Source organism: Martes martes (genome assembly GCF_963455335.1).
Source record: "Martes martes genome assembly, chromosome: 5".
Lineage (NCBI taxonomy): Eukaryota > Metazoa > Chordata > Mammalia > Carnivora > Mustelidae > Martes > Martes martes.
Genome location: NC_137892.1, coordinates 17,850,346 through 17,874,952, shown reverse-complemented (window position 1 = coordinate 17,874,952; position 24,607 = coordinate 17,850,346). Strand labels below are relative to the sequence as shown.

The 24,607-nt window shown below is 48.7% G+C and overlaps 1 protein-coding gene across 7 annotated transcripts; it reads right to left on the bottom strand.

The window, feature by feature from the left end:
- Window positions 1-251: 251 nt before the first annotated feature.
- TRIM41 (tripartite motif containing 41) lies at window positions 252-10,637 on the bottom strand. 7 transcript variants are annotated; one of them, XR_013966816.1, is made up of 8 exons: window positions 9,130-10,637; window positions 5,262-5,357; window positions 3,259-3,522; window positions 2,671-2,693; window positions 2,343-2,470; window positions 1,429-1,854; window positions 1,039-1,102; window positions 252-586 (listed from the first exon to the last, which is right to left on the bottom strand). XR_013966816.1 is itself a non-coding variant. In XM_080803473.1 (7 exons), the coding sequence occupies exons 1-7, from the start codon at window positions 9,937-9,939 to the stop codon at window positions 1,095-1,097; spliced, it is 1,755 nt and encodes a 584-aa protein (XP_080659599.1). In that variant the 5' UTR covers window positions 9,940-10,637; the 3' UTR covers window positions 252-1,094. The 7 variants fall into 7 exon arrangements, 4 of the variants coding, with proteins under 4 accessions (XP_080659599.1, XP_080659597.1, XP_080659598.1 ...); XR_013966817.1 differs by having other exon boundaries at window positions 3,259-3,489; XR_013966815.1 differs by having other exon boundaries at window positions 1,039-1,854.
- Window positions 10,638-24,607: the final 13,970 nt, after the last annotated feature.

Sequence of the window (24,607 nt, the reverse complement as noted above, 5' to 3'; positions counted from 1 at the left end):
AAAGCAGGAAACAATCTCAAGTACATCCTAAAAAGAGTTTCAATTAAAAAAAATACTGTAGGTCATTCAAATGGGGCTGGGGGAGAGTACCACAATCTGGGAATAAGATCACAACTGGTGACCAGCGCAAAAGGCAGGTTAACATGTGAAGGTATAATCAGTCCTCAGTTGTTTAGCATCACAGAAGAACTGGCTTACTGTGGAGATTGTCTAATCCTGGTTTTGCTCATCTAAAGGAAAGGACTCCACAAAAGAAGCAAATAAACTTTTTATTTCCACAACACAACCCATCTTCCCTTTTCCCCAGGAACATAAATTGACCTCTGCCATCAAAGTAGAGGACAAAAGCTGACAAATGACAGAAGGCAAGGGGTTACTAGAAAAATAGATTATACCCAAGGCTCTTCTGGGGATCCAAACCCCTGTCCCCAGGCTCCTGGTCAAGGCTCACCAAATGGAGAGAACTAAAGACATGAAGAGGCTGGAAACTGACACAAGGAACTCCATTGAGCAAAGGGGAAAGGAGCCTGGCAGTGAAAAGACCTGGAGGGGTTGGGTGGGGTGAGCTTTACTCCTAGTTTGAGTGCTGGAAAAAAGGAAGGGGGAGAAAATAATTTATTGGGTGATACAATGGTATATAGTTTCAATCATGTCAACCATTCCAGAGCTCTCAAGCTAAATTCTGGCCAGTCTATGGAGGTAGAAATTGGGGATGGAAGGAGTTCAGAATCCCTCCTACTTCCCCTGGAGAGTAGACATTTATTACCCAGCTCTACCCTTTCACCCAACCTGCCTCCCCAAAAAAAGCTTCCAAATCCCTTAGCTAAAATTTGCATCAGAAAATGGAATGGGGGCAGATCTGTGTCTTGCCCAAGTACCCCCAGCCTGGGAACTGACAAGGTAGAAGAGCAGGGGCAGGGAAAGGGAAGTTAAGTAATGGAGTTAAATCTCCCCTCATCCCCTACTCAAACTCAGACCCCTGGGTGGATAGAGGGAAGGAAAACCAGGCAGCTGTTCTCATCAGGGACCCATGCAGACCTGTTGGACAGACATTGCAGGTGAGAGAAGGCTGAGCTGCAGGCCAGGAGGGTTCTTTAGGCTCCTAGAGGGAGAAGCGGGCCTGGGTCAAAGGGGAGCAGGAAGCAACAAACAGTGGAAGGAGCCTTTGAGCCCCCAAACTTAATGGGCCACCCTCCACCACCACCCGCCCCCCAAGTGCTAACCAGAGGGGCCCCTGCGGGTGGCAGGCTAATCAAGGGCAGAGCTTAATACGGGTGCCCTTGGAGAGCACCCGAAAGAAAGGGAAGACACGCTCGCCCAGGAAAGCAGCTGAGAAGGTATGCACGTGGGCTAGAGTCTCCGCATTGTAGAAGCCCAGGCGCCCAGCCTCATAGTCCAGGTACACGCCAAAGCGCCGTGGTTTCTCACTTGGGCTCAGCAGTGTCTGCTCCGTTGAGCTCTGTGCCTGGTAGCGTTTCCCGTTGGTGCCCACACACCACACTTCCCTCTGGAGCAGGGGCTGTTGGGGTAGGTGGAGCCGGCGGCGGCGATGGTGATGGCGTGAGGAGCTGGCATCCCCGCTGCCCGCAGAGGACCCCCCAGAGCCCACCTTCTCCTTATGATGGGTCGATTCACGGGCAGCGCCCACCGCCCAGCCCCGCCGCCCGCCCACCTCTACCTCCCAGTAGTGCCGGCCAGAGCGGAAGCCTTGGGCCCCCAATACGCAGCAGTCGGCTGAGAAGCGCTTGGAATGGTCAGCAACCTCCTGCCGCCGCTCTGCCAGGCGGACCCCCCGGCGGTCAGGGGACAGCATCAGAGCCGGGTGAGCCGTGTCAGGGTCCAGCGTCAGGTCCACTTGGGGCGGGGTGGGGGTGGGGGGAGAGGACAAATACGCCAGAACAACTGAACAAAAGAACAACTTTTCCCCATCAGTAGCCAACTCTAAGATTCAGCCTTTCCTGCTGTCCACCCCTTGCCTCCCTCCCTCCCAGGCTTCCAGGTGTCCTCACTCCACCCCATCCTAAAAGCCAGACTTGAGTTTCTACGGCCTCCACTTCTTGTTTCCGTTCTTGTTTCCAGGACACTGGACAGGTCTAACCTCTGGCCCTGGCTGTTCTTGCTATCCACCCCTCCTCCCCCACCACCACCACCTACCTGGTCTAGGATAAAAGCTGCTCTTGGCTTGAGGCCCCAAGCAGCCTACCTGTATCCTGCTCCACTTCAGCCCCAATCTCCCCCAGCCTGGGGCCCCAATCTTCCCCCCAGCTCAGAGCCCAATCAGAACCCAATCTCAGGTTTGTAAAGGGAAAGGCAAAGGAAGGTCGTAGAAGTGACCTCCCTACCTCGGGCAGCCTGACAGAACATCCGGCTCATTTTCCTCACGATGGCATCTGTCAAGAAGTCATGGCTATGGGGTTGACACGGGTCAGGGGACCAGACCTCTGGGGGCTGCAGCTGTACCTCTTCACACCTGGAGGAAGGGGACCGGGCAGGGGGTGGGACCATGATATTCCCCAGAGGGAAGAGCAAAAGCTGAGGGAAAGGAGAGGAGGGTCCAGGAGGCAGAAACTCGGGTCCTGGGGAAGGAAGGAAAGGAGCGGGATATCCAAGAGAGGTAGGGATGGGGAACCAGATGCCACTGGGTCACAGAGGAAAAGGGTGGCAACACACCTATTGAAAGTCTCCTTGATGTCCTGGGAATAACAGAAACAAAAAGAGGGAGAGGGAAAAAGAGACAAAGAGAGAGTCAGCTGCACAGAGACAGCTCCTTTCTCCCAATCTGATTCCAGCCAGAGAAAGGACTGAACTTGAACAGGGAGTAAGAAAAACCATCCTCAAGGCCCTCAATAAGCTTATGTCTATCTCAATCATCCCTATGCCTCAGCACACCTAATTCATCTCATCCTGTTACGAGACCAGTAACGGAATTTTCAACCCCAATAAAAGAATTTTCACAACATGACTTGTGAATCTTTTTCAGGATATCTCTGTCAAAAACTCTTTCCTCAACTCTCCTTTAAAACCTTCATTCTACAATTGAATCTTCTTTCTTTTCACTGGGTATAATCACACGCACACCATATTTGGCATTAACTCTGTCCCCAGCCTCAAAAAACCTTTTGGTCTTAGGGTAAATCATTGTGGGGTCCTCTCAATGAGGAGAGAGGCAGCTCTGAACAGATGTTTGGTAAGCACTGCCTGACAGAGCAAACAGGGGTTTGGGGGAGAAGGGGTGATAAGGAAGGGGACACTGCTCACCTGGAGCAGCCGCAGGCCCCCCTGCTGGCTCCGCTCCTGGGCCTCAGCCAGCAGGCGGCTCAGCTGGGCAGCCTGCTCTGCCAGGCGGCTGGCTGCTGCTCCTGCACGCCCTAGCTGGGCTTCATGCATCTCTCGGAGGCGCCGCTCCAACCCTGCCTGCTCTTCAGCCAGAAACCGTGTCAGCCGCCCGAACTCCGAGGCCACAGCTGCCAGCTCTGACTTCATCTGGCTCTGGGATGATGCAAAGGGGATGGTGGATACCACCTCAACACACAGAAACATAAACTTCCAATTTTGCAACTGCTGCCCCTCAACCAAGGTAACGGAGCCCTACATCCCAAATGGAAAGAGGTCCCTGTCCCCTTCCCCACCTCCCAGCCTTACCGGGCACCACTCCCACACCCCCAGCACACTGGTCTCAAACTCAACAATTTCTGTCTGCAACTTATCTCCACCCTGGCTAACTAACTTCATTCACCCTTCTGGTCTAAACTTAAAGATATTCCTAGAGAGAAGCCCTCCCTCCCCTCCAGATCTAAATCAGGACCACCCCCATAAGTATCATTGTATATCATGGCATTAATCTTAATTTAAAATGTTATGTTTACATTGAAGTATCTTTTAACATCCTTTTCCACCACTGCATAATCTCTGTTTACCACAAGGTCCTCAGACCCTAGAAGAGCACCAACCACAAAGTAGGTACTTAGTAAGAACTTTTTGAAATGAATGAATACAGGAATCAAGATGTCAAGTTAGGATCTTGACTATACTACGAATGACCTGAGAAAAGTCACCTAATCCTTCTAGATCAGGAGTCTAGCAAACTTTTCCTATAAACGGCCAAATAATATTTTACATTTTAACAGCCAAGAGGCAAAATCATGGGCATCATGGTGTAGGTACTTCTAAATGTAATGACAGAAAACTTCTGCTCACTCTCATCCCATTTGCCTGGGCTGGGGACTCCCAGATAAGGGCATGCTTTCCACCCATCAGCTAGAGACATTCTTGGGACATAGTATAACAGGCCAGAGAGGGGAAAGGAAGTTCTGACTGACCAAGTGAGTGAAGGAAGTCAGTTTTACCCTCTGTCCCAGAGACACTCAGATCCTGACATCATCTCTCTGTAACCCAGGACTCCAGAAGTCACAATCTGAGTATCTGACTAGAGGCAAGAGGACTCCGTGACTCCCAGACTCAGATTCCACCACTTGGTCCCTGGCAGTTGCCCGCAGCACAGTTCCTAATATGTAGGTGCAAAAAATAAGCACAAGCCCTGGGAAGTGGCAAGACCCCTCACTGGCCAGGGCAGTAGGCACGGAAGAGATGAGGGAAGAGGCTTGGTCTCCAAAGCTCAGTGCCAAGTCGTTCTCAGTGCTTGCTGACCTTACAAAAACAGGTACGGAGTTGGGGGTGAGGGATTGATATTAGGGGAAAAAATATCTAAAAATACTCTTTGGGGAGGGGTGATCAATCATGAGAAACAGCTGAGAAACACTGGACTAGAAAAGACTCAGTCTCTGCCATGCTAACAGTCACAAATTCCTATCCTCCATTAAACACCCTGGTCCCCCCTCTCCTGCTCAGGGCTGCTCTGCCATCTGTCCTGGGAACTGTACAATTCCCAGGAACTGGGAACTTCTCTGATGGCTGTTACATGGATTTTCCTTGCTCACTTCTGCCCTCTGTGCTATCTGGTGTGCTGGGGACTGGGCCTGGAGCGAGGTGTCTGAGTGGTAAGCCTGCTTCGCAGCCCTGGGCCAGGGACCCAACCTCTCCTCACCATGCCTGCTACCACTCCATTCTGGAACATAGGAACAAACACGCTCTCTACCATCCAAAGCCCCTCTCTCTTCCAGATCCTGAGAATGTGTCTACTTCTCTCCCAGGCCTCCGCTGCCCCTCTTCAGGGAATCTAGTCACCACTTTAGAGCGTAGGCAGCCCATCTTCCCTGCCCTGATTACAGAGCCAGTCAGCCCTATCAAGGACATTCACCCACCTTCAGCTCTGTCACCCGCCTCTCCTCCTTGGCCTTCATCTTCTGCACAGCCTCTAGGTGCTTCCTCAGTGGTTCCACGTGCCCCTGCAGTTTGGCCTGAGGGAATAGGAAAGGGAGGTTAGAGGCCTGGGATGGGAGAGGCACCTGCTTTCAGTGCCCATCTGCCCCATCCTCCCTGCAGTGCACTGGGGCCCAAAGCCTGATCCCCACCACAGGTACCAAATAAGCATCATACTCCCTTCTTCCCCTTTCTTCTCTTCAGATGACAAATGCCTCCAATACTCTGCCTGTACCCATGTACAGAAGCCCTGGGTGTGTTCTCTAAAAGTAGGATCCTGAGGACTACAGAGCTCCATACTCAGAGTTGGGGTGGACCTGGCTTGAAGCCCTCATCACATGAAGTCCTCCTGTATGGTGTTCCTGCCTATGGTCCCTTCCCCCTCGTTAGCAATCTTCCTTGTAACTTTCATCTCTAAAAACTTCTCTGACGATTTTGTTCCTGTCCTAAAGATCCTTCAGTGGTTCTCCACTATCTGCAAAATATGAGGCCCTCATTGCCTCTACGTTTCTAGCGTCCTTTCCTATACTTAGCCCTTTCTAATACAGACTCTTAGTTTCAGCCACATAAAACTACCTGTCTTTTCCTGAATGTAATTCTGTATCTTTATCCGTGCTGCTCCCTCTACCTGGGATTGCCTTTCTCCATTTGGCCCAAGGCATTTTTCCTTTAAAACCCAGCTACCCGACCATGGTCCAGATCCTCCCTGCCCCCACTTCCTGTCACCCCAAAGAACATGAATACAACCTTTATAATACTTCTGAGGCACTGTAATGATTTTTAAGTATGCTTCCCCCAAGACACAGGGGCTCCTGGGGTCTGATTTCTATGCCTCTCTGTCCATTTGTCTCCCACTCACTTACTAAGTGAAAAACAAGGGGCGCCTGAGTGGCTCAGTGGGTTAAGCCTCTGCCTTTGGCTCAGGTCATGATCTCAGGGTCCTGGAATCGAGCCCTACATCGGGCTCTCTGCTCAGCGGGGAGCCTGCTTCCCCCTCTCTCTCTGCCTGCCTCTCTATCTACTTGTGATCTCTCTATATATATCAAATAAATAAAATCTTAAAAAAAAATCTTACAAAAACCCTCTCTTCCTATGGTTTTAATCTTCACAGGTAATATGCATTGAGCTCTATGTTCCAATCATCTGTAACCGAATCTTTTTCTTTAAAAGACTGTTAGAGACCAGAGATGGGCCCAACCTGTTTTCTTCCCTTTTCAATGTCTCCTACTACTTCTGCCTTTCTCTCTCCTTTCCTTGAGAGGCAGTACAGGGCAGAAGAGCTTAAGTCTAGACTCCAATCTAAACCTGAATGTATCCAAGTGACCTGATGCAAGCTACACTTCAAGTTTCCTCACCTTACACAGGAATTGGTAATAACAGAATCTACCTAATGGACAGTATGCTTCACACAGTCTGGCATGTACCAAAGATCAGTAACTGTTATGTAGTATTCTCTACCTATGTCTAAGCTGCCAATGACAACCTGATAATGACCCTTGAACTAAAGAGGTTACTGACCCAGAGTACAAAAGGCAGTTGTTGCACAGGATAAGTGGTTGTAGAAAAAACTACATTAAAAATATTATAAGCAATCACTAACATGAAAGCAGCATGAACTACAAAAAATTGTCTTTTCATACTACTTTCTACTTTTCTCCAACTCTATTCAGAATTTATGATGCTTAAATTTCTCATTTAATATTTTTCCTAAATACTGGAAAACTGACAAAAAATTCATAAGCACAAATCCAAACAGAGTACTATTTAAGAAAAATTATCAAGGGCTTTCAACTTTTTAGGAGCTTTATTTAAACATCATTTGTATTATTACCTATTCAATAAAGAAATACTTCTAAAAAACAACACTGTTTCAAGCTAGTGCTAGTTAATGTACATATTTGAAAAGATTAACTGATTAACTATCTGCCCATAACATAGCCTGTAAGTTAGAAAAGGAATCACTCAATTTAGTTCTATATAATAAAACTTACGTATTTACATTTGCTGATCAGTTAATGGCAGATTATTTGCATCTATATGGCCTCCTCAAACTGCAGAACCCTACTGGGCTGGCATACAACAGATGTGGCTAACACAAATTAAAATCCAGTTTCAGAAGCTCTTCAGAAGAGTCTTGTAGGAGGAGGGTGGAGAAGGCGTGGAACGCCCATGAATAGTCCACCCCAAGATTCAGTTAACAAACTGACTGTCCGTTGATGTGTATGGTTAACTAGGAGCCCCCCCCAAAAAAAGAGGTAAAAAAGGACAAAAGGAGATCACAACTTTCCCCAATAATGCAGGGTTTAAAAGACAGGTGATGTTACCAATGCAGTGATTCCCATGCTACACTGGGCTTTCTTAAAGATATTCTGATATTCTCCCTGTCTCTGACTCAGAATCTTGAGTGGTAGGGCCCACTGTACTTTTGAAAACTCCCCCAGTAACTGGGACAATCACTGCGTGGAAGAAACAGTTACTTGTCATGAAAGGATGTTAGGTTTGTCTTAGCTGTACTACTCATAGCTGAGAAGTTCTAGACTGGTTACTCTAAAATTAGGGTAATGATAAGATTACCTAAATGAGGTTACTGTGTGAGAAGATACGAAAACATGGGTCATAACACAAAAAAGTTCCACACATGGGAGTTACCCTCTCTTCCTCCTGGTCCCACTATTTCAAACCCATCCCAGCTTTCACTAAGTAGTGCTATTGTGCTGGCTGTCTCATAGACAGATCTTCATTTATATCCCAAAAGACTGAAGGCCAGAAGTACGGTGCAAAGTATTAACCAAACTAGAATCAGACTCCAAGAAGTCACATGTCAGGAAAGTCAAACTAACAAGACATCTAAATGGTGGTGACAGTTAACAGTATGCAGGGGCACAGGCACAGGGGAGGGGGATCATAACCAAGTCCATCACTTATTAGTAACTGTGTAGCCCTGTGTGTATATTACTTAAATCTGTTTCTTAACCTGTAAAACAGGGATAGAAACTATATCAAACTTACACGATTGTTTTGAGTTTTAAATGAGACAGTCCATGAAAAGTGCTTAATACAGTGCCTGGTGTACATCATAAGTTAAGTGTTCCATAAAAATTAACTTTTAATCCTGGAGAAATTAGAGTTCCAAAACTTTCAGAGATGCCTGAGTGAATATTCGCAAGTGCAGAGCCCGATCTTCTGACTTAGAAGCGTCTCCCTTTTCCCTGCGTTCTCAGGAAAGGTAAGTTCTAGTCAGTACATTAGACTGATGCAGATCCAGCAAAAGTCCGTGAGGAGAAACAAGTCCTATCAGGGGGTAGGTGAGAAACGCATGAAACGGCAAGTGCAGAGTATCTGGGTATGACACTAGTAATCATTTCCACATTCCTGCTCCTTAAGGCACTTTCTTTTTCCTTGAGGCCCCAAGTCCTTCCCAACTCTAGGGGTCTGAGTCAAGGACAGAGTGAAGACTCACCCAGAGGAAAAGGAGCCTGTCACCTGCACTCCTACACTTAATAGACTCTGGAAGTGGGAAACAGGAGTGCTTTCCCTAAGAGATGCAACCCAATGATATGCTATCACCCAGGCTTTGCCCAATTTCTTTTGAGGAAGCCAATCTTCCTGGTCTTCTTCACTGTTCTGCTTTGTCTGTGTGCAGGATCCTTCTCAGTCTAACCCACCTTGAGGCCAGTTAAGTGCTGAGAAAAGGAGAATCAGCGCACCAGGGCATGAAGTTCTGGGGTTAGGAGGGGACATGTTTCCTTTTCCCAACTCCTCTTACTTCCTCTCCACCCCCACTAAACTCCCATCCTCTACTTCTCTCACCTTATACTCCTGCACCACCTCCTCCAATGGCACCACGCTGTGCTGTTTGTGGCTCCTGGATTCTCGGCACACCACACAGATGGCCTCTTCATCCACCTCGCAGAAGAGCTTCAGGGCTTCCTGGTGTTTGGGACAAATGCCCTGCTCGCTCCCACGGCTCCCTCGACCAGGAGTTGGGTGCATCTGCCGAATCACCTGGACCATGTTGGCCAGCTGCAGGTTGGGGCGGAAACTCCGCCTGGGAAAGCTCTTTCGGCACTGGGGGCAGGTGAAGCACCTCCGAGGGGCTGGAGGCGGGGGCAGTGGGGTGACGGGGTCTAGCTCCTCTTCCTCGTCCTCCTCCAGCACTTCCTCCTCGTCCTCCTCATCCTCCCCTCTCAGGTCCTCCTCCATGTCCCCCAAGTAGTAGTCCAAATCTTCCTCCTCGTCCTCCTCCTCCCACACGTAGTCCATGTTGTCCCAGTTGGACCCTCCCATGCCACTGGTCCAGAACACACCCTCCTCTTCCTCCTCGACCTCCTCCTCCATGTCGCCCTCATAGTCTTCATCCCGCATGGGGGTGTCCCACCCCCCACCGGCCCCCACAGCCTCCACTTCCTCCTCCTCTCCGTCCTCCTCTTCCTCCTCCCGGTCCAACTCGTCTCTGTCCTCCTCATCCTCCCCTCCCCACAACTGGGTTACACACACTCGGCAGAAGTTGTGCCCGCAGCCGATGGACACGGGGTCCGTGAAGTAATCGAGGCAGATGGCGCACACCGCCTCCTCCTGAAGGGTCTGCACAGGGTTGGGTGCCATGGCAACGGCAGCCATCTTAGTGTCCAGTCAGCCAGTGTAGATGGGCGGTGGGGGGGGCGGGGGGCGGGGGTCTTCCCTCTCAGACGCCCTGACGACCCGGCCCCACCCCCACCCCGCCTCTCCACACCTCGCCTCAAGCGCAGACAGAGGAAGGTCCTCCCGACAACCCACCCCTCCACACAGAGTTCCCTACTCCTAGACGACAACCGTGTCTCTGCGAGTGGAGGGGACAGAGCTGAGAGCTACAGCCAAGTCCCTCAGGTGGCCCTGAGTGCAAATCTGTCCCAACGCTCCCTTGGCCTCCTCATAAACCCCCGCCCCTCCTCACTTCCTGGCTCCGCCCCCTCACTTCCGGCCTTCCTTCCAACACTTCCGGTGTCTGCGAGTCTCCTAAGCTCGCGATTCCCTCCGCGGTAGCGCTACGCCCCCTTCTTTCCTCCCGGGCCCCTGGGCGACAGGAAACGGCGAGGAGACGCTCTAGCAGGCACACGGGAACAGGGCGGGAGGGCTAGAACGATGGAGGCCCACGTCTCTGTAATATGAAGGAGGAGGGAACGCGGACGACCTGGAAGAACTGGCCTCCCCCATCCCCCGCCAATGGGGGGTAAACTTCGGGGAACGGCGGAAGCGCTTAGCGGCCGTCCGCTCTCGGTGCCGTGACCACGTCGGCCCGGCGCCATCCTACTAACCGAACACGGAGGACTGCACCAGGGACTCCCCACAGCCGATTCCGGAAGCGGAGGGGCGGGTCCCGTTGAGCATCCTCAAGTACTTCCGGCCCTTCTAGGCCGCGTACTTGGTTGTTTGGGAACTCAGAGTTCCTCGGAGACGGCTCGGGGCGGGACCGGAGTCCTTGCCCGTCCTCCCCCACCACAGTGGGCGTTTCCACACGCGTTTGAGGAACGGCCGTGCGCTCGCTGCCGTATCGTTCAGACGAGTCGTCCAACTGCTCCTCCGTAGAGGAGGAGCGAAATCATGACATGAACATTCACACAGTGGAACGCTCTTTAGTTGTAGGAAGGGAATCCTCTTCAGGATGTGTCGTGAGGTGTGGAGGGCGAGGTGCTGAGAAGTGTAGAACCATGCTACCGTCTGCAACACGGGACGGGGTGTCGGGTGTATTTGGTAACTTTGTCGTCCTGCGTTTGCTCATGTAAAGTAAGGGCAAGCGTCCCTGTCAGAGGGTTTTGTGAAATTAGAGTCACCGTCATTTCAAAGCGGTTAGCAGGTTGCTGAGCACACGCTGGGTGAGTTCGGGGCCGTCGGTTCATTCGATGAAGCTCGGCGCTGGGCGCCACGCACGCCCCGTGCCCACACTGCCTTCAAGTGTGCGCGCGCGCGGCCCAGCCCGAGAGCAGGGCGTCAAACCGGGTTTGCGGTGCTCAGTTTATCCGGGAGGCTCCCATCCAGGCTGCGGGACCGTGTGACTACAGGTGACGCTTTGGGACGCAGGGCGTCTCCGTCAAATACATCTTTGGGGCGACCGAAACAATACCCGAGGCTTCTGAAGAATTTCTCCTTTAATGAAACAAGACAGGGAAGCCTGCAGGGGCAGTGACAGGAGCGTCCTTCGCGGGCCGACTTCCGGGGGAGCGCCGGCCGCCGCCGCAGGATGCCCGGACTGGGCGCGCGCGCTACTCACCCGGTCCTGAAGGCGCTTTGCCGCCCGTGGGGACGCGCCCGGGGGACGCGCCCGGGGGACGCGCCCGGGGGACGCGCCCGGGGGACGCGCCCGGGGGACGCGCCCGGGGGACGCGCCCGGGGGACGCGCCCGGGGGACGCGCCCGGGGGACGCGCCCGGGGGACGCGCCCGGGGGACGCGCCCGGGGGACGCCCGCTTCCTCAGAAGGGTGGCCGAACACGCCCGAACCAGCAGTGCTCGTGGGTGAGCAACCAGACGAGGCCGTCCCCGGAAAAGTGTGGCCGCGAGCCCCGAACATAGCTCGGCCGCCGGCGCAGGGAACGCCCGCTGCTCGGAGCCTCGGCTTCACCCAACCCGGTCACTCCCGACCCTGTGTAGCTTCAGGGAGGTGTTTCCCAGAGCACGTTGACGTCGGTTTCCGTAGTGTAGTGGTTATCACGTTCGCCTCACACGCGAAAGGTCCCCGGTTCGAAACCGGGCGGAAACAACTTTTGGTCTGCGGTCACTTCGCGCCCCTCCTGCACCCCCAGGAGGGGAGGGCTAGGGTCACGCAGAGGAAAGGACGTGTGCACGTCTCCCTCTTTTTCTTGTTGGAGACAGGCAGTAAAACGGGACAGCGCGGAGCGCGCCCTCCATAAATGCTCCAATGTAAAGGGAGGCTCGCTCCTCCGCTGATCTCTCGCTCTTCCCCCGCAAGCGTGCGCAGAGCGTCCCCTCCCGGGTTGGGGCAGCCTTATCTTCGGCTCCTCCACCCTAGTCAGGAGGACGGTCGGACACACAGTAGGTCCTCCATATTTGCCTCCTCCCTGCATGGGCATTTCAGTCTTCTGGGATAGAACAGAAGGCGTATACATGTGCCCGGCTAGCTCAGTCGGTAGAGCATGAGACTCTTAATCTCAGGGTCGTGGGTTCGAGCCCCACGTTGGGCGCAGGTTGTTTTGAGAAGGGGAAAAAGAACTTTTGAAGCAAAGTCCCGAAACGAAGTTCTCTCCAGACGGCAGCGAGTGGAACTCGGCCCCCTGGCGGGGCACGCGGGAACTAGGCAGGTGGCTGCCGGTACCCAACAAGAGTCTGCTGCCAGCTCTCGGGCCCCCGCTGGCTTAGGCAGCAAGGCGGGGTCGGTGCTGCCCGCGGATAAGTTCCCCCCGAGGGCCTGCTCCTTTGGCCACCATTCCGCTCGCTGAAATCCTCCCGCCCACGATCAACGCGGGTGGGGCCCCTTCTGTGGACCGTACTGGCTGTATGGTGTCCGCGGGGTGCGGCGGGGCTCCCGGAGGCTGCGGGGGACCCAACGGCCGCCCGATTCGCGACCACTTTACTGGGTGACAGAGAGGCTGAGCACTCTCGCGCTCTCGCCGCGCCGCGGGGTCTTTTTTCCGGGGAGACAAGAGTGCCCTTCCTGATGGGAGGCCCTCCTCTTCAGCGCACTCCTCTTTTTAAGGGTCCATCCGTTGGGAAATGTTGCCCCTACACAGAGAGGCATGTAAAAATATCCTTTATTTTGGAAAACCCTAGCATGAACATCGTCAGTTTACTGGTCTCTTCAGAAAATTCTTCCTTAACTTCAGTTGAACTGCTTTTTCAGTCCTGCAAATTCAGCCCGTTTTCTGGTTTCTGTATGTACAAGTCTCCCTGGATGCCCGTTAGACCGCAGGAGAAGTCTATCGGGCACGCAAAGCTGATTTGCTGGACTTGCTAAGCAGAGGGCTGAATCGCCGTCAGTCTTGAGAATCCTGTGTCGAAGACGGGAATTAGGGGAAGTTTAGCCTGATAATGTATAAGGGCAGTCTGGACAGGAATTGGTTAAAGTTTGTAAAATAGGTGGATTTGCTTGTACAGTCCTACCTGGCTCATGGGAAACTTACGGTTACTGTATGGTCTTAGCTTGGAATTAATGGGTCTAAATAAGCTTGTGCCCCAGGAGTTTCAACTTTGACATTTTCTCTTGGACAAGTATTTGTGGATTCATTTGCAAATTGTAGTTTCGGGGTTTTAATTTTTTTTTTAAACCTTCTTCCCTGGAAATGGAAAACATCGTAAAAGATCCTGGCTTTCATTAAGGGGAAGCCAAAGCGGACAGGCATACCGTTGCCATCTCCCAGCAAGCTAGGGGCATCCCCGCTGGAGCTTTTTGCTACAATTCCTGCTTCTCTTTCCCCTCCACTGCTTCCACGGTTGCCCCTCCAGCCAGGCCCAAATGGGAATCCCTCTGGTTGTTATGCCTGAGTTTTCCCGTCGGAGAGACCACCAAGGAGCCAAGCACCAATGCAATCACACGAGGGTTTATTTGACAAGCTTAAGCTTGGGCCTAAGTATACCGTACACAGCGAAGTAGGGACTTGGACCCGGAGCCAGATTACAGTCAGAGTTTTTAAAAGGAAGAGTAGAGGCGGACTTAGCGGTGGGTGAGGACAAAGGGGGTTATGGATGATGTAAGTCTCTAAGGAATTTTGGAAGCAAGGTCTCCAGGACCTTGAGGGACTAGCTATTGTCTGGGGAAAAGGTTATTCATTACCAGTAATAAAAATCTTCTCATGAGACCCTTTAGATGTGTATCAGTGGGTCATATGCTTGGGAATGATTGCTGACACTATCTTGTAGGTTTAGAGATAAAGTTTCACATTTCTCCTATCAAGTGTCCTTGTTAGTGAGATTTAGGCTTAGAAGAAATTTAACTTTATTTACATTTCCTTCTGCCTCAACCTCCTTTAGTTTTATGGTGGGGAGGGCGACATTATTGTTAAGATAGCTTCTTTGTTGTAAATGTCTAGGACATTTGTAAACCAAAGGAGACTCCTGTCTTGCAGGATTGTGATCTCTGCAAGTTAACTATTTGTTTTTCTTTTAGGGCAGCCAGGGGTGCCTGAGGAATGTCACACATACTACCGAGGGGAGGGGAGCGGGTGGAGAGGGGGTGCAAGGTGCCAGCTTTTGCTTTGTCAAGATGGCTGTACTTATGTCAGGGCTAGACTCGAGGTGGGTACAGCCTTGTTTTTCTTGGCCTCCACATGGTAAGTGATCCTCTGCTCTTAGCACAAAAGAGGCAAACGCTGATCAGTTCAGACATTCAGCAAACACAAGGAAAGTAGGAGTTTTGGTCTTTCTCCTCCTTGGCAAAGGTGGCCATGGAGGCAGAAGGACTCTCTCTGATTTACCTTTCAGAAGGTAAATCCTTCAGGAACAGTGACCAGAAGGTGTGACGGGAGTGAGAGAGGAACTGGAGGTACACAGTCATGGTCTAGACAGGAAGCAGTTAGCACAGCAGTGGGGAGGCAGCAGTCAGATGGGAGAAGTGGGTGAAGGAGCTAGGTGCATGGCTTATACCTGGGCAGGAGAGGGGGCTCCTTGGGTTCTGCTTTAGATGGTTTAGTAACAGAAATCAAAGTCTGAGGGCAGGAGTACGGCCAACACTGACCCCCCTTTTGGCGCTCCATCCTCTTCAAGCCAGGGCAATGACCTCCCTCCCACTACATGTTCCAGGCCCGTGGAGGTTAATTAATGCCATGACACAGAATTTGGGAAGGCTTGTTCTGATCTTCCTAAAGTGGCACACAGAAGGCACCACTCTAGGTAACTAGTAGAGTTCCTTTGATGTACAGATGGCGCCACTTTAGATAACTACCCTGTGACCTCACCACCATATTCCTCATTCCATAAAATCTAGGGACTAAGGTCTGGACTGCACAGAGAATAGCTGTGGAGAATGGCCCAGCACCGCCTGGATGGTTTGTCCCCACCCATAGTCCCTATCAGTAAGTTACCCTGAATGAAACTCTCCATAAGCGATATGGAGTGGCTTGCTTTATTTTTTCCCTCTTAACATGCCTTCTCACTCTAGAGGATACAATACTGGCTCTCCACCTTCTAACACTAAGGAGTGGGGTGGGGGGTGAGAGAGAAGTAAGGAGTTCAGTTTTGAACAGGTTGGACATGTCAAAACATGTCCAAGACACATGGATCTGAAGCTTGGGGAGAGCTGTCTTTGCCGGAGCCACAGATGGGTGGGGTAGAGGTTGGGTCAAGCTGTCAGTCGCAGTGTGACTCTCCAGGGAGATAGTCTTGAGTAGACAGATGGAGGAGTCAGAACAGGAGTAAAGCTAGCAATGAAGCTTCCACTGAGGCCAAGGGAGTCAAGATGTACAAAACAAAAGAGGAACAGATCTGTAGAGTCAAATTCCATACACGGTCTAGTAAAGGAATGTGGTAAGGCCTCTATGAATTGGGCCACCTGCAGGCCCCTGGTGATCTTGATGAGAGAACTAGACTCATGCAAGAGGACCTCCTGCCCAGTGGTTTGGTGGATAGGGACTTACAAATTGAAGACGCTCAAGGATCCCGACTCAGCAGAACTCTGCCTCCATTCCAATTCCTGTCTCTACAGGTCTTCCAGAATCAGCATAGGTGACCAAAAACCCATTTTGCAATATTAAATCATCAATAATAATCTTACATTTGCAGATATAGAGATCTACATACACCATGCGTTAAGCCTCATCCCAATTATGGACATTCAATGCTAGAATTGATTAGTTTTATTTTTAGAAAATACTTAAAAGATTTAATTACATTTCAAATTTTAAATTTTCAGTTTTATTTAAATAACATTGACTTAGAATTTGATATTTCAATATCCTTTTTATTTTTAATAGATAATTCCACCTAATTTAGAAGAAACAATCATTTCTGAAACATATGTAAAACTAATTTTATTTTTGGCTAATTTATATCTACATTTTGACAAAATATATTCAAAGCTCATATTCTTTGAATGTATTTACCATTTCCTTAATCCTTTAGATCGTTAGTGTCAATCCAGCTCAAAATGGGTGAAAACTTAAACCCTCGAGTTGTCTCACTAGAGAAAAGAGACAAAATGGAGAGAATTATGTAGTCTCAAACCTCCAAAGCCGCATCTACCTTCCTTGCTGCGACGCCTGCTTTCTTTCATTCTCTGTTTTGAGTTGCTGAATGTGACTGGTTTCCGGATCTACTAATCGGTGGAGCTCGGCAGTTAGGCAATATTACCGGGGCCCACGTGGAATGGTTCCAAGAGCTCTGCCTCCAGGGTTGGGTAGAGACCCTGGCAGTGCTCATGACTATGAGTCTTATTAGACTCATGAAAGGAATGCACGTCTGTCTGTTTCCGTAGTGTAGTGGTTATCACGTTCGCCTAACACGCGAAAGGTCCCCGGTTCGAAACCGGGCGGAAACACTGAAAGGGCGTTAGTTTTTTCCTCCTTATCTAAAACAGTTTCAGTGAATTTGTGTACTTCAGTCATCTGTCTTTGGAACGCACGTGCATTTATGTTTGAATACTTTTTTATAGTTTTACACGTACTCTTGTCTTTTCTAATTCTTGACCCGTTCACTTCAACCAATACAGTCCAGGCCTCTAGGTCTGTGGTATTAGAAGGTGGTGGATGTCTTTGGAGCATTCCTTCAAAGAACTTAACCAGCGTGACCGGTTAAAAGGCAACGAAAGGCAAGAAGGCCACGCAACCACACATGAAATATTAAAAAGTGCAAGCAGGCATGAGCTGGAAATATATGGTGGAAGTCAGGCCAGGGAAAAGTACTCTCAGGGAAGACCGTAGCGGTGGTAATCACCGCGCCAGGTGCATGCTCTGTGCTGACGGTGTCCGGTCCTGTTTTAGGGGTCCGCCTCAAAGGAGCCTAACAACCCCGGGAGGTACGTAACCTTGTTGTCCCCGGTTTCCAGGTGACGCCGCTGACGCACGGACACTTCACAGAGGGTGAGGGAACCTGAGGGTACAGGAAACAGAAGTGGGAGCTAAAGGATGGAGGAGAGGAAAAGCCGCAGGGCACGGAGAGAAATTCAAGCAAGCCCAGGGGGGAAAGCAGCTTTGGTTCTGCCCGAGGACTGTCAGTGATTGGCTGGGTGGGGCCAACGGCGACGGCGGCCAGTCCACACCACCGACAGTCCCACGTGTAAGTTTAAATTCTTCTACCCCCGCCCCCCGTTTCACTCCCAGCTTGGGGCCTCCATCCACCTGTCCTCAGGGGGCCCACCCCTGCTCCTCCAAGTGGCGCCCTACTGCCGCTCCCCGCGTTGCCCCCTAAGGCAGACCCACCTGGCGTCTACCCTGCATTCCTCCCACTGTGTCCTCCTCAGCGGTGGCGAACCGTCAAAAGAACCATCAGTCCCTCCAGAGGTGTCTCAGCCAGCCGCCCTCTTCACCCAGCCTCACGTGCAGCTCGTTGGTCTGGAGCCTGTGGGATGCTGCAGGTGTGTAGAAGCAGGCTCTAGAGTTCAAGGGGGGAAAGAAAGTGAAGGCTTCCGGGAAGCAGCCCAGCGACTCTTGAGGGAGCCCCCCAAGCCCAGTGCTCCTGGCTTGAAAGATGTCGGTAGAGACGCACCCCTGTGCACCTCTGTAGTGCAGCTTGCTTTCCCGCCTGGAAAATAGGCCTCATGCTGTCACACCTGATTAACACATCTGACAAGCAGCTGCTTTCCCAGCACTTCTATCCAACTGGAAGGCCAAATAAAACATCAGTGTTGTAAATCACATTGCCTTTGAAGTTTCACACATCTTAAATGCAGACAAAGCATAACCAAAAAGAGCATAAGTTTCTAAAAAAAAAAAAAATCAATGCCCATCTCTTTGTCATTTCTCTTTCATCCTTATTTGTACACTTTCCAGAATTTACAGATGTAACTCACCCACCATGAAGGCTAGGGACCAGCCATGGAAATTAGAGACCCAGAGGAATGAAGAGGGAAGGATTCTGGACCTCACCTGGAGAATTCTCCTCCTTCGATTGCTGATCCAGTTTTTTCTCTTTTGTTTTGTTTTTCATGCTTTAATGAGTTGAGGTGAGTTAGTACATGCCCCTCACCCCAGGTTCTATACTGCTGGAGTGTCTCCCGCACACCCTCCAAACTGACTTCCTTGGTGGCCCCAGAACTCTGGGAGGTCAGCACCATCACTCAGCCACTCTTGCCAGAAGGATTTTGGTTTGTGCCTCGGCTAACTTAAGAGTTTTCATCCCTGCTCCTTGTGGAGACAGTAAACAAATCCAAAGCAACAAAGTTAACACCAAAAAACCAGCTGGACTGGGACAACACGCTCCACAGGAAGCTGTCTGGTTTGAGTCATATTTCTTTTGGATTACACTTAATGCTAACTTGTCATTTAACATTGACATTAACATTGTCATTTAAAGCTTTCCTAGACTTATCTTCTTTCAATTAATGCTATTATTCTCTTGTTGATGCTTAAATTATAGCTGCTTATCAGTGGGAGCCCCTTCACATTTGCTACTTTTATCTTTTCATCATTGCCCCCACAATTTGAAAGCATCTTTGTTTCCTGGAAGCAACTCATGCTTTGGATCCATCTGTAATATTTCCTGCTTTAGGATGCAGGAGGTTGTACAGGGAGCTTCAATTTTTTTTTTTTCAGTGATGAGTAAAAGAAAAGGCCAAATCTAAGTGCCAGGACAATGCATGGAGCCCAAGGTCTCTGATTCCCTCACTTCCAAGTACCCTAGGGAAATAGTTTAAAGGCCATGAGTTAACACTGAGCATTCTATTTAACTGTAGCTTTTGCTAGATCTTTACATTTTTTCAAGTAAGCCTCAATATCATTACTGTACAAAATTACTTACCTAATTTTTTAAATCTCTCACTCATAAGTATATAACCTTTTGCTTTATTTAAAAAATATTTTTATTAGGAAATTTAAAGTAGAGACAATGGTATTATGAAATGCCAAGTACCCATCATCCAGCTTCAGTTTTCTCTCTTCTACAATTCCAATTTTATCTTTCCCCACCCCACTGGCTCTATCTCAGAGGGTGAAAAGGACTGTAAGAAAATTAATGAGGGAGATCTGATAGAGTGGCAAGCAAACAGAGGACAGCATTAGAGAAGGGCTAAGAAAGATGTATCAGAAGAGGTAACAGTGAGCTTAGTCAGGAAAAAAGGAGCCAGCCTTTCAAAGATCTTGGGAAGAGGCCTTTGGGAGAGGGAGCTGAGGGTTGGAAGGCTCGGAAGTAGGAGTGTGCTTGGTGGATTCAAGGCGGAAAGGAAGATCAGGAACTTGGAGGATAAGGATTCACAGCCATACCTCCCTGGCTCTGCATTCTGGTGATTCCATCCACACCAGCTGATGATTTTGTTTACAAGTGGATAGAAAAATGTGTGGAGGACACCGGATCTATACTCCTAGAGGACTCCCAGGCTAATGAGAAATACAGTAGGACTTCGATGTGGAGTTTTTAAGGGCAGATGAATGAACACATAGGCTCATTCAGAAGATTGCAAGTAGACAATACACGTGGTGTTTCTAACTGCTGTGAGGTGGTGGTTAGGGAGACAACAGCAGCAACTGAGGTTCAGGTCCTGGCTCTGCACTCCAGCTGTGACCTAATCAGTGCCCCCTTCTCCTCCATACTCAGTGGGGGTTCAGTCCGTAATTGTCACTTGGAATGTCTAAGAGAAAATATCACCAGTGGCTCAGTTGTTCAGAATGATGCCTTTTGATAATCACAATTCATGAAGGAACTAGGGAAGGAACTAGTTAAAGGAAATAGTAACTTTTCCTGTTCCAGAAACTGCTAGTTTGATTAAAAAAACAAAAACAAAAACAGTATTTGTAAATTGAACTTCAAACCTTAAGAAAAACTAGGCTTTAACATTTACAACTAGATAAATTGAATATTAATCACACAAGTTTGTGTTCTTTTCCATATTAAAAAACCTTCCTTAGTCCTTGGACATTAAACATCTCAAATGACAGCAGAGAGAGTTTCCCAAAATATCCAGTGATTTTAATCCAGTTGGTCCTGACACAGAATGGAAGAGCAGGTCATTCTGGGTCATCTATTTGGCCACTGTTCCTTTAGCACGCAGTCCTCCAGAATTAGGTTGCTCTGGTCGACATTTTGTCTTCCTATTTGCCCCAAATTTACATTCCCCAGGACAACACCATGTGACTGAGACCTGCCTTTTATTTAGGGGATTTTGCACCCACAAACATCAAATGCTGTCCTGTTTATATACTATAAACAGGACAGCATTTGATGGTAGTTGAATCGTTTCTCCTGATGCTACACAGACCCTAAGAGAAAGGCTTTGCCAACTCTAGTAAAGGGAAACCACTGACTGTTAAAGAAAGAGCTGATATTGGAGTATTTTTAGACTAGCTAGAAAATAGCCATAAATAGCTTAAACCAGGAGATAATTTTCTGTCTCAAATGAGGTTTTAAATGAAAATATTCAGGAGGATGTTTGATGTATTTATTTATATGTAGATTATATATTTATATAATTATATAAGTAAATTATAAATTATATATAATTATCATAAACCACAAGTCACATGCATGACCTAATAATTTAAATATGCCCCACATGACACCAAGACCAAGTGGAAAATCACATACAAATTTAATTTTTTATATTTACTTGGATTCTTTCTGTCCAAGGGAGAAAAGTCTCAGAATAAGAAATAACTGAGTAGGCCTTTCCAGTGGTGTCGTGGCTTTGCAGTGATGTCATGGTTTTGAAGAAAACATGATAGCCTTCACAGAAACAAGCCTGAAAAAAGAAAAAATGTATTAGAAGCCATAAATAAGAGTGACACTCATCTTCAGAATCTTTTGCCTGAGTATGTTCCTGTGAGCTGCAAAAGGAAGGCCCCTCTTCCCGTCAGACAGTGCCCTGCCATGGATATCATCTTATCTTGTAGGGCAAGCAGTGAGGGAATTTTAGGGGGGGGGGTGGAGTCATGTCAGATTTGTTAAAGCTGCCCGTTGTCACCAAAGCAGTGGAGAAATAGGCAACCCGGTTCATGGCTGGCAGGAAGAATTATCAATCACCCCAAAAGATCTACAGTCCAGTGATTTATTTCCATAAAGTTACAATCACATATAAACCTTGACCCAGCAATCTCACTCCCAGGAATTTGCCCTACAGATATGAGTGCAAAAGTACAAAATAACAACACTATATACTTCTTAACTGCAGAATTTATTATAATAAGAGATTGGAAACAATACAAATGTCCATCAGTAGGTGATCTGTTAAATAAACTATGAGTCATCTACAGGTGAACATTATGCACCTGCAAAAAAAAAGATTTAGAAAGTTTTCTACATCTTGAGATGGAAAGATCTTCAAATATGAGTTATAATTATCTTTTCATATAAAATAGAGGAAAATAGAAATATATTTGCATCAGGGGCGCCTGGGTGGCTCAGTGGGTTAAAGCCTCTGCCTTCGGCTCAGGTCATGATCCCAGGGTCCTAGGATCGAGCCCCACATCGGGCTCTCCGCTCCGCGGGGAGCCTGCTTCCTCCTCTCTCTCTCTGCCTGCCTCTCTGCCTACTTGTGATCTCTCTCTCTCTCTCTCTCTGTCAAATAAAATAAAATCTTTAAAAAAAAAAAAGAAATATATTTGCATCAAAAGATATATGACTGTACAAGACTATATACACAGGTACAAAAATTGTTACCTAAGGAGGGAAGATGGCAGACTCTTTTTGCTGAATATTTTTATGTATGGTTCAATTTTTGAACAGTACAGTGTACAACCTACCAAAAAATGTTTTAAAAACTCATTTTATGAAACTCTGTGGAAAATGTTATGGTGATTCTTCAAAAAATTAAACATAGAAATGCCATATGTTACACTGGAATTAAAATTAGAAAGAAAAATAAGAAAAAAAAAGAAATATCGTATGTTCTGCAATTCCACTTCTAGGTATATCCTCAACAGAAGTGAAAACAGGAACTTGAACAGATATTTGCACACCATGCTAATAGCCACATTATTCACAAAAGCCTAAAAGGCAGAATTGATGAAGTTCTAGAACCTAGGTCAGGTTCGGTGGAGTGAGGTTCGGAGCCGACGGCTAAGAAAGAATTCTTAAGACGTCTCTGGTGCAAAAAGGTGGTTTATTAAAGCACGGGGACAGGACCCGTGGGCAGGCAGAGATGCAGCTGCCCCGGGGATGTGAGGAGTGGTTGGTTATATACACAGGAGTTAGGTAGGTGAGGACAAAGGGGGTGTTCAGAAGGGCTATCAGGGTAAAGAAGACTGTCAGGATATTGAAGTCCTTGTTACTATCCAGCCAAGGCCGCTTTCCCTCTAATGAGGCACTGACATAAAGACAATTGGGAGTCTCCTGGTGGAATGTCGCATTCCTGCTATCAAGCGTCCTTGTTAGTGAGATTTAGGTTTAGAAGCAATTTAACTTTATTTACTTATCCTTCTACCTCAGCCTCCTTCAGTTTTTATGGAGGGGAGGGTGATGTTAGGGCTTGAGGAACTGAGTTATGTGCCTCTGGAAATTGGGCTATTGATAAGGTAACTTCTTTGTTGTAAATCTCAAGGACATTTGTAAACCAAGGGAGACTCCTGCCTTGCAGGATTGTGATCTCTGCGAGTTAACTATTTGTTTCTCATTTATGGCAGTCAGGGGTGCCTGAGGAATGTCACCTATAGTACCGAGGGGAGGGGAGCGGGTGGAGAGGGGGTGCAAGGTGCCAGCTTTTGCTTTGTCCTCAGCCAGCCTCCTGCTCCCTCATCAGAATGAACCCAACCAAGTGTTTATAGACAGATGAAGGGTTAAAAAAAATGTAGCGTGTGGATATATATATAATGGAGAGTAGTCATAGTGATAGTAGAATGGTGGTTGCCAGAGGCTGGAGGAAGGACAAAATGGGGAGTTAGTATTTCCTGACGAAAAAGTTGTGGAAATGGATGGTGGTGATGGCTACACAACTATGTGAATGTGTGCAAAGCTACAGAACTGTACATGTAACAATTAGTGAAACAGTAAGTTTTATTACGCATATTTTAACAATTTTAAAAACTAATAATTCACATACGCTTCTATAAAATTCATTTTGTTAGCAGTAAATCATAAATTAATGAACAAAGCTATATCCACAAAAAAGCTATATCCACGATACCGCACACAAGAAATTTCCAGAATAGAATTTCTCTATTCGTCCCCGTGGGAGTCAAGAAATGAACCAAATTGAAGACATAGGACGAAAATGAGACGTAGCGCCCAACGTGGGGCTCGAACCCACGACCCTGAGATTAAGAGTCTCATGCTCTACCGACTGAGCTAGCCGGGCGCCTCGGGAATTGCTTTTCAACAACTCTTACTTCAAGGTAGGATTCAGGTTATCGGCCGCTTGAGACACACAAGAGGGTTTATTTGCAAACTTTAGCCGCTAGGAAGACCTGGAAACTCAACCTCCGCAGATCCTGCGCGACCGCCCCTCCCACCTGGGTCTGTTTTTTGCTTGCTCTGCTCTGCCCGCTACCCAACCTTTTCCCACTCCCGGAAAGCGCAGGGCGCAAAGGAGGGGAAACGTGGGCCTCCTAATGCCACTAGCACGCTCACCTTGTGATATTTCAATCAGGAGGTTAGAGGTAGGGTCTGGGGTTGGAGTGAGTAGGTCCCGCCGCCGCCCCTTGCAATCTGGGCGAACTCCAAGATGCCGGATTTCCCCATCGGGCTCTGCGAACATTCGCCGTTTGAAAACTTGGCACGAAAGGAAAAAAGGGAAGCGCAACCCCGCGTTGGAGATGCCGGGGATCGAACCCGGGGCCTCATACATGCAAAGCATGCGCTCTACCACTGAGCTACATCCCCACTTTGCTAGAACCTTCTCTGTACATTCCCTTGGCTGCTTATTAGTATGGGCAGTGGGTGTGCGATAAGCCTGGTAAGACAGCCCAGATGTTTGCAGAGCCGGTCGGGCAGGGCCGGAGGTGTGTTCGAACCGTTCACCGACTCCAGGGCAGCGGGTGTCCACTGAGGGACACCGGCGGGGAGAACAGGGCCAGAATAAACACCCGATGGCAGTCGTGGAAAACGTAGGGGAAACCATCAGGCACGATGCCCCAAGTAAACTGTGAGCGAAAAAGGGAAAGTAAGGAAGACTGTGTACAGGCTGCTACGTGTGTTAACCAGGAAGAACGGGAGTGTAGTAAACGACATAATATTTGTGTAAAAATAATTCAGAATTGCAAAGCTGATCGCTTGGGATGGGAGGAG

Coding starts and splice junctions, on each gene's coding strand:
- TRIM41 (XM_080803471.1), bottom strand. CDS start 9,939: ATGGCTGCCGTTGCCATGGCACCCAACCCTGTGCAGACCCTTCAGGAG. Junction 3,523..5,261: donor GGCGGGTGACAGAGCTGAAG/GTGGGTGAATGT, acceptor CTGTGTGTTGAG/GTGGTATCCACCATCCCCTT. Junction 2,471..2,670: donor ATCAAGGAGACTTTCAATAG/GTGTGTTGCCAC, acceptor CCCTTCCTCCAG/GTGTGAAGAGGTACAGCTGC.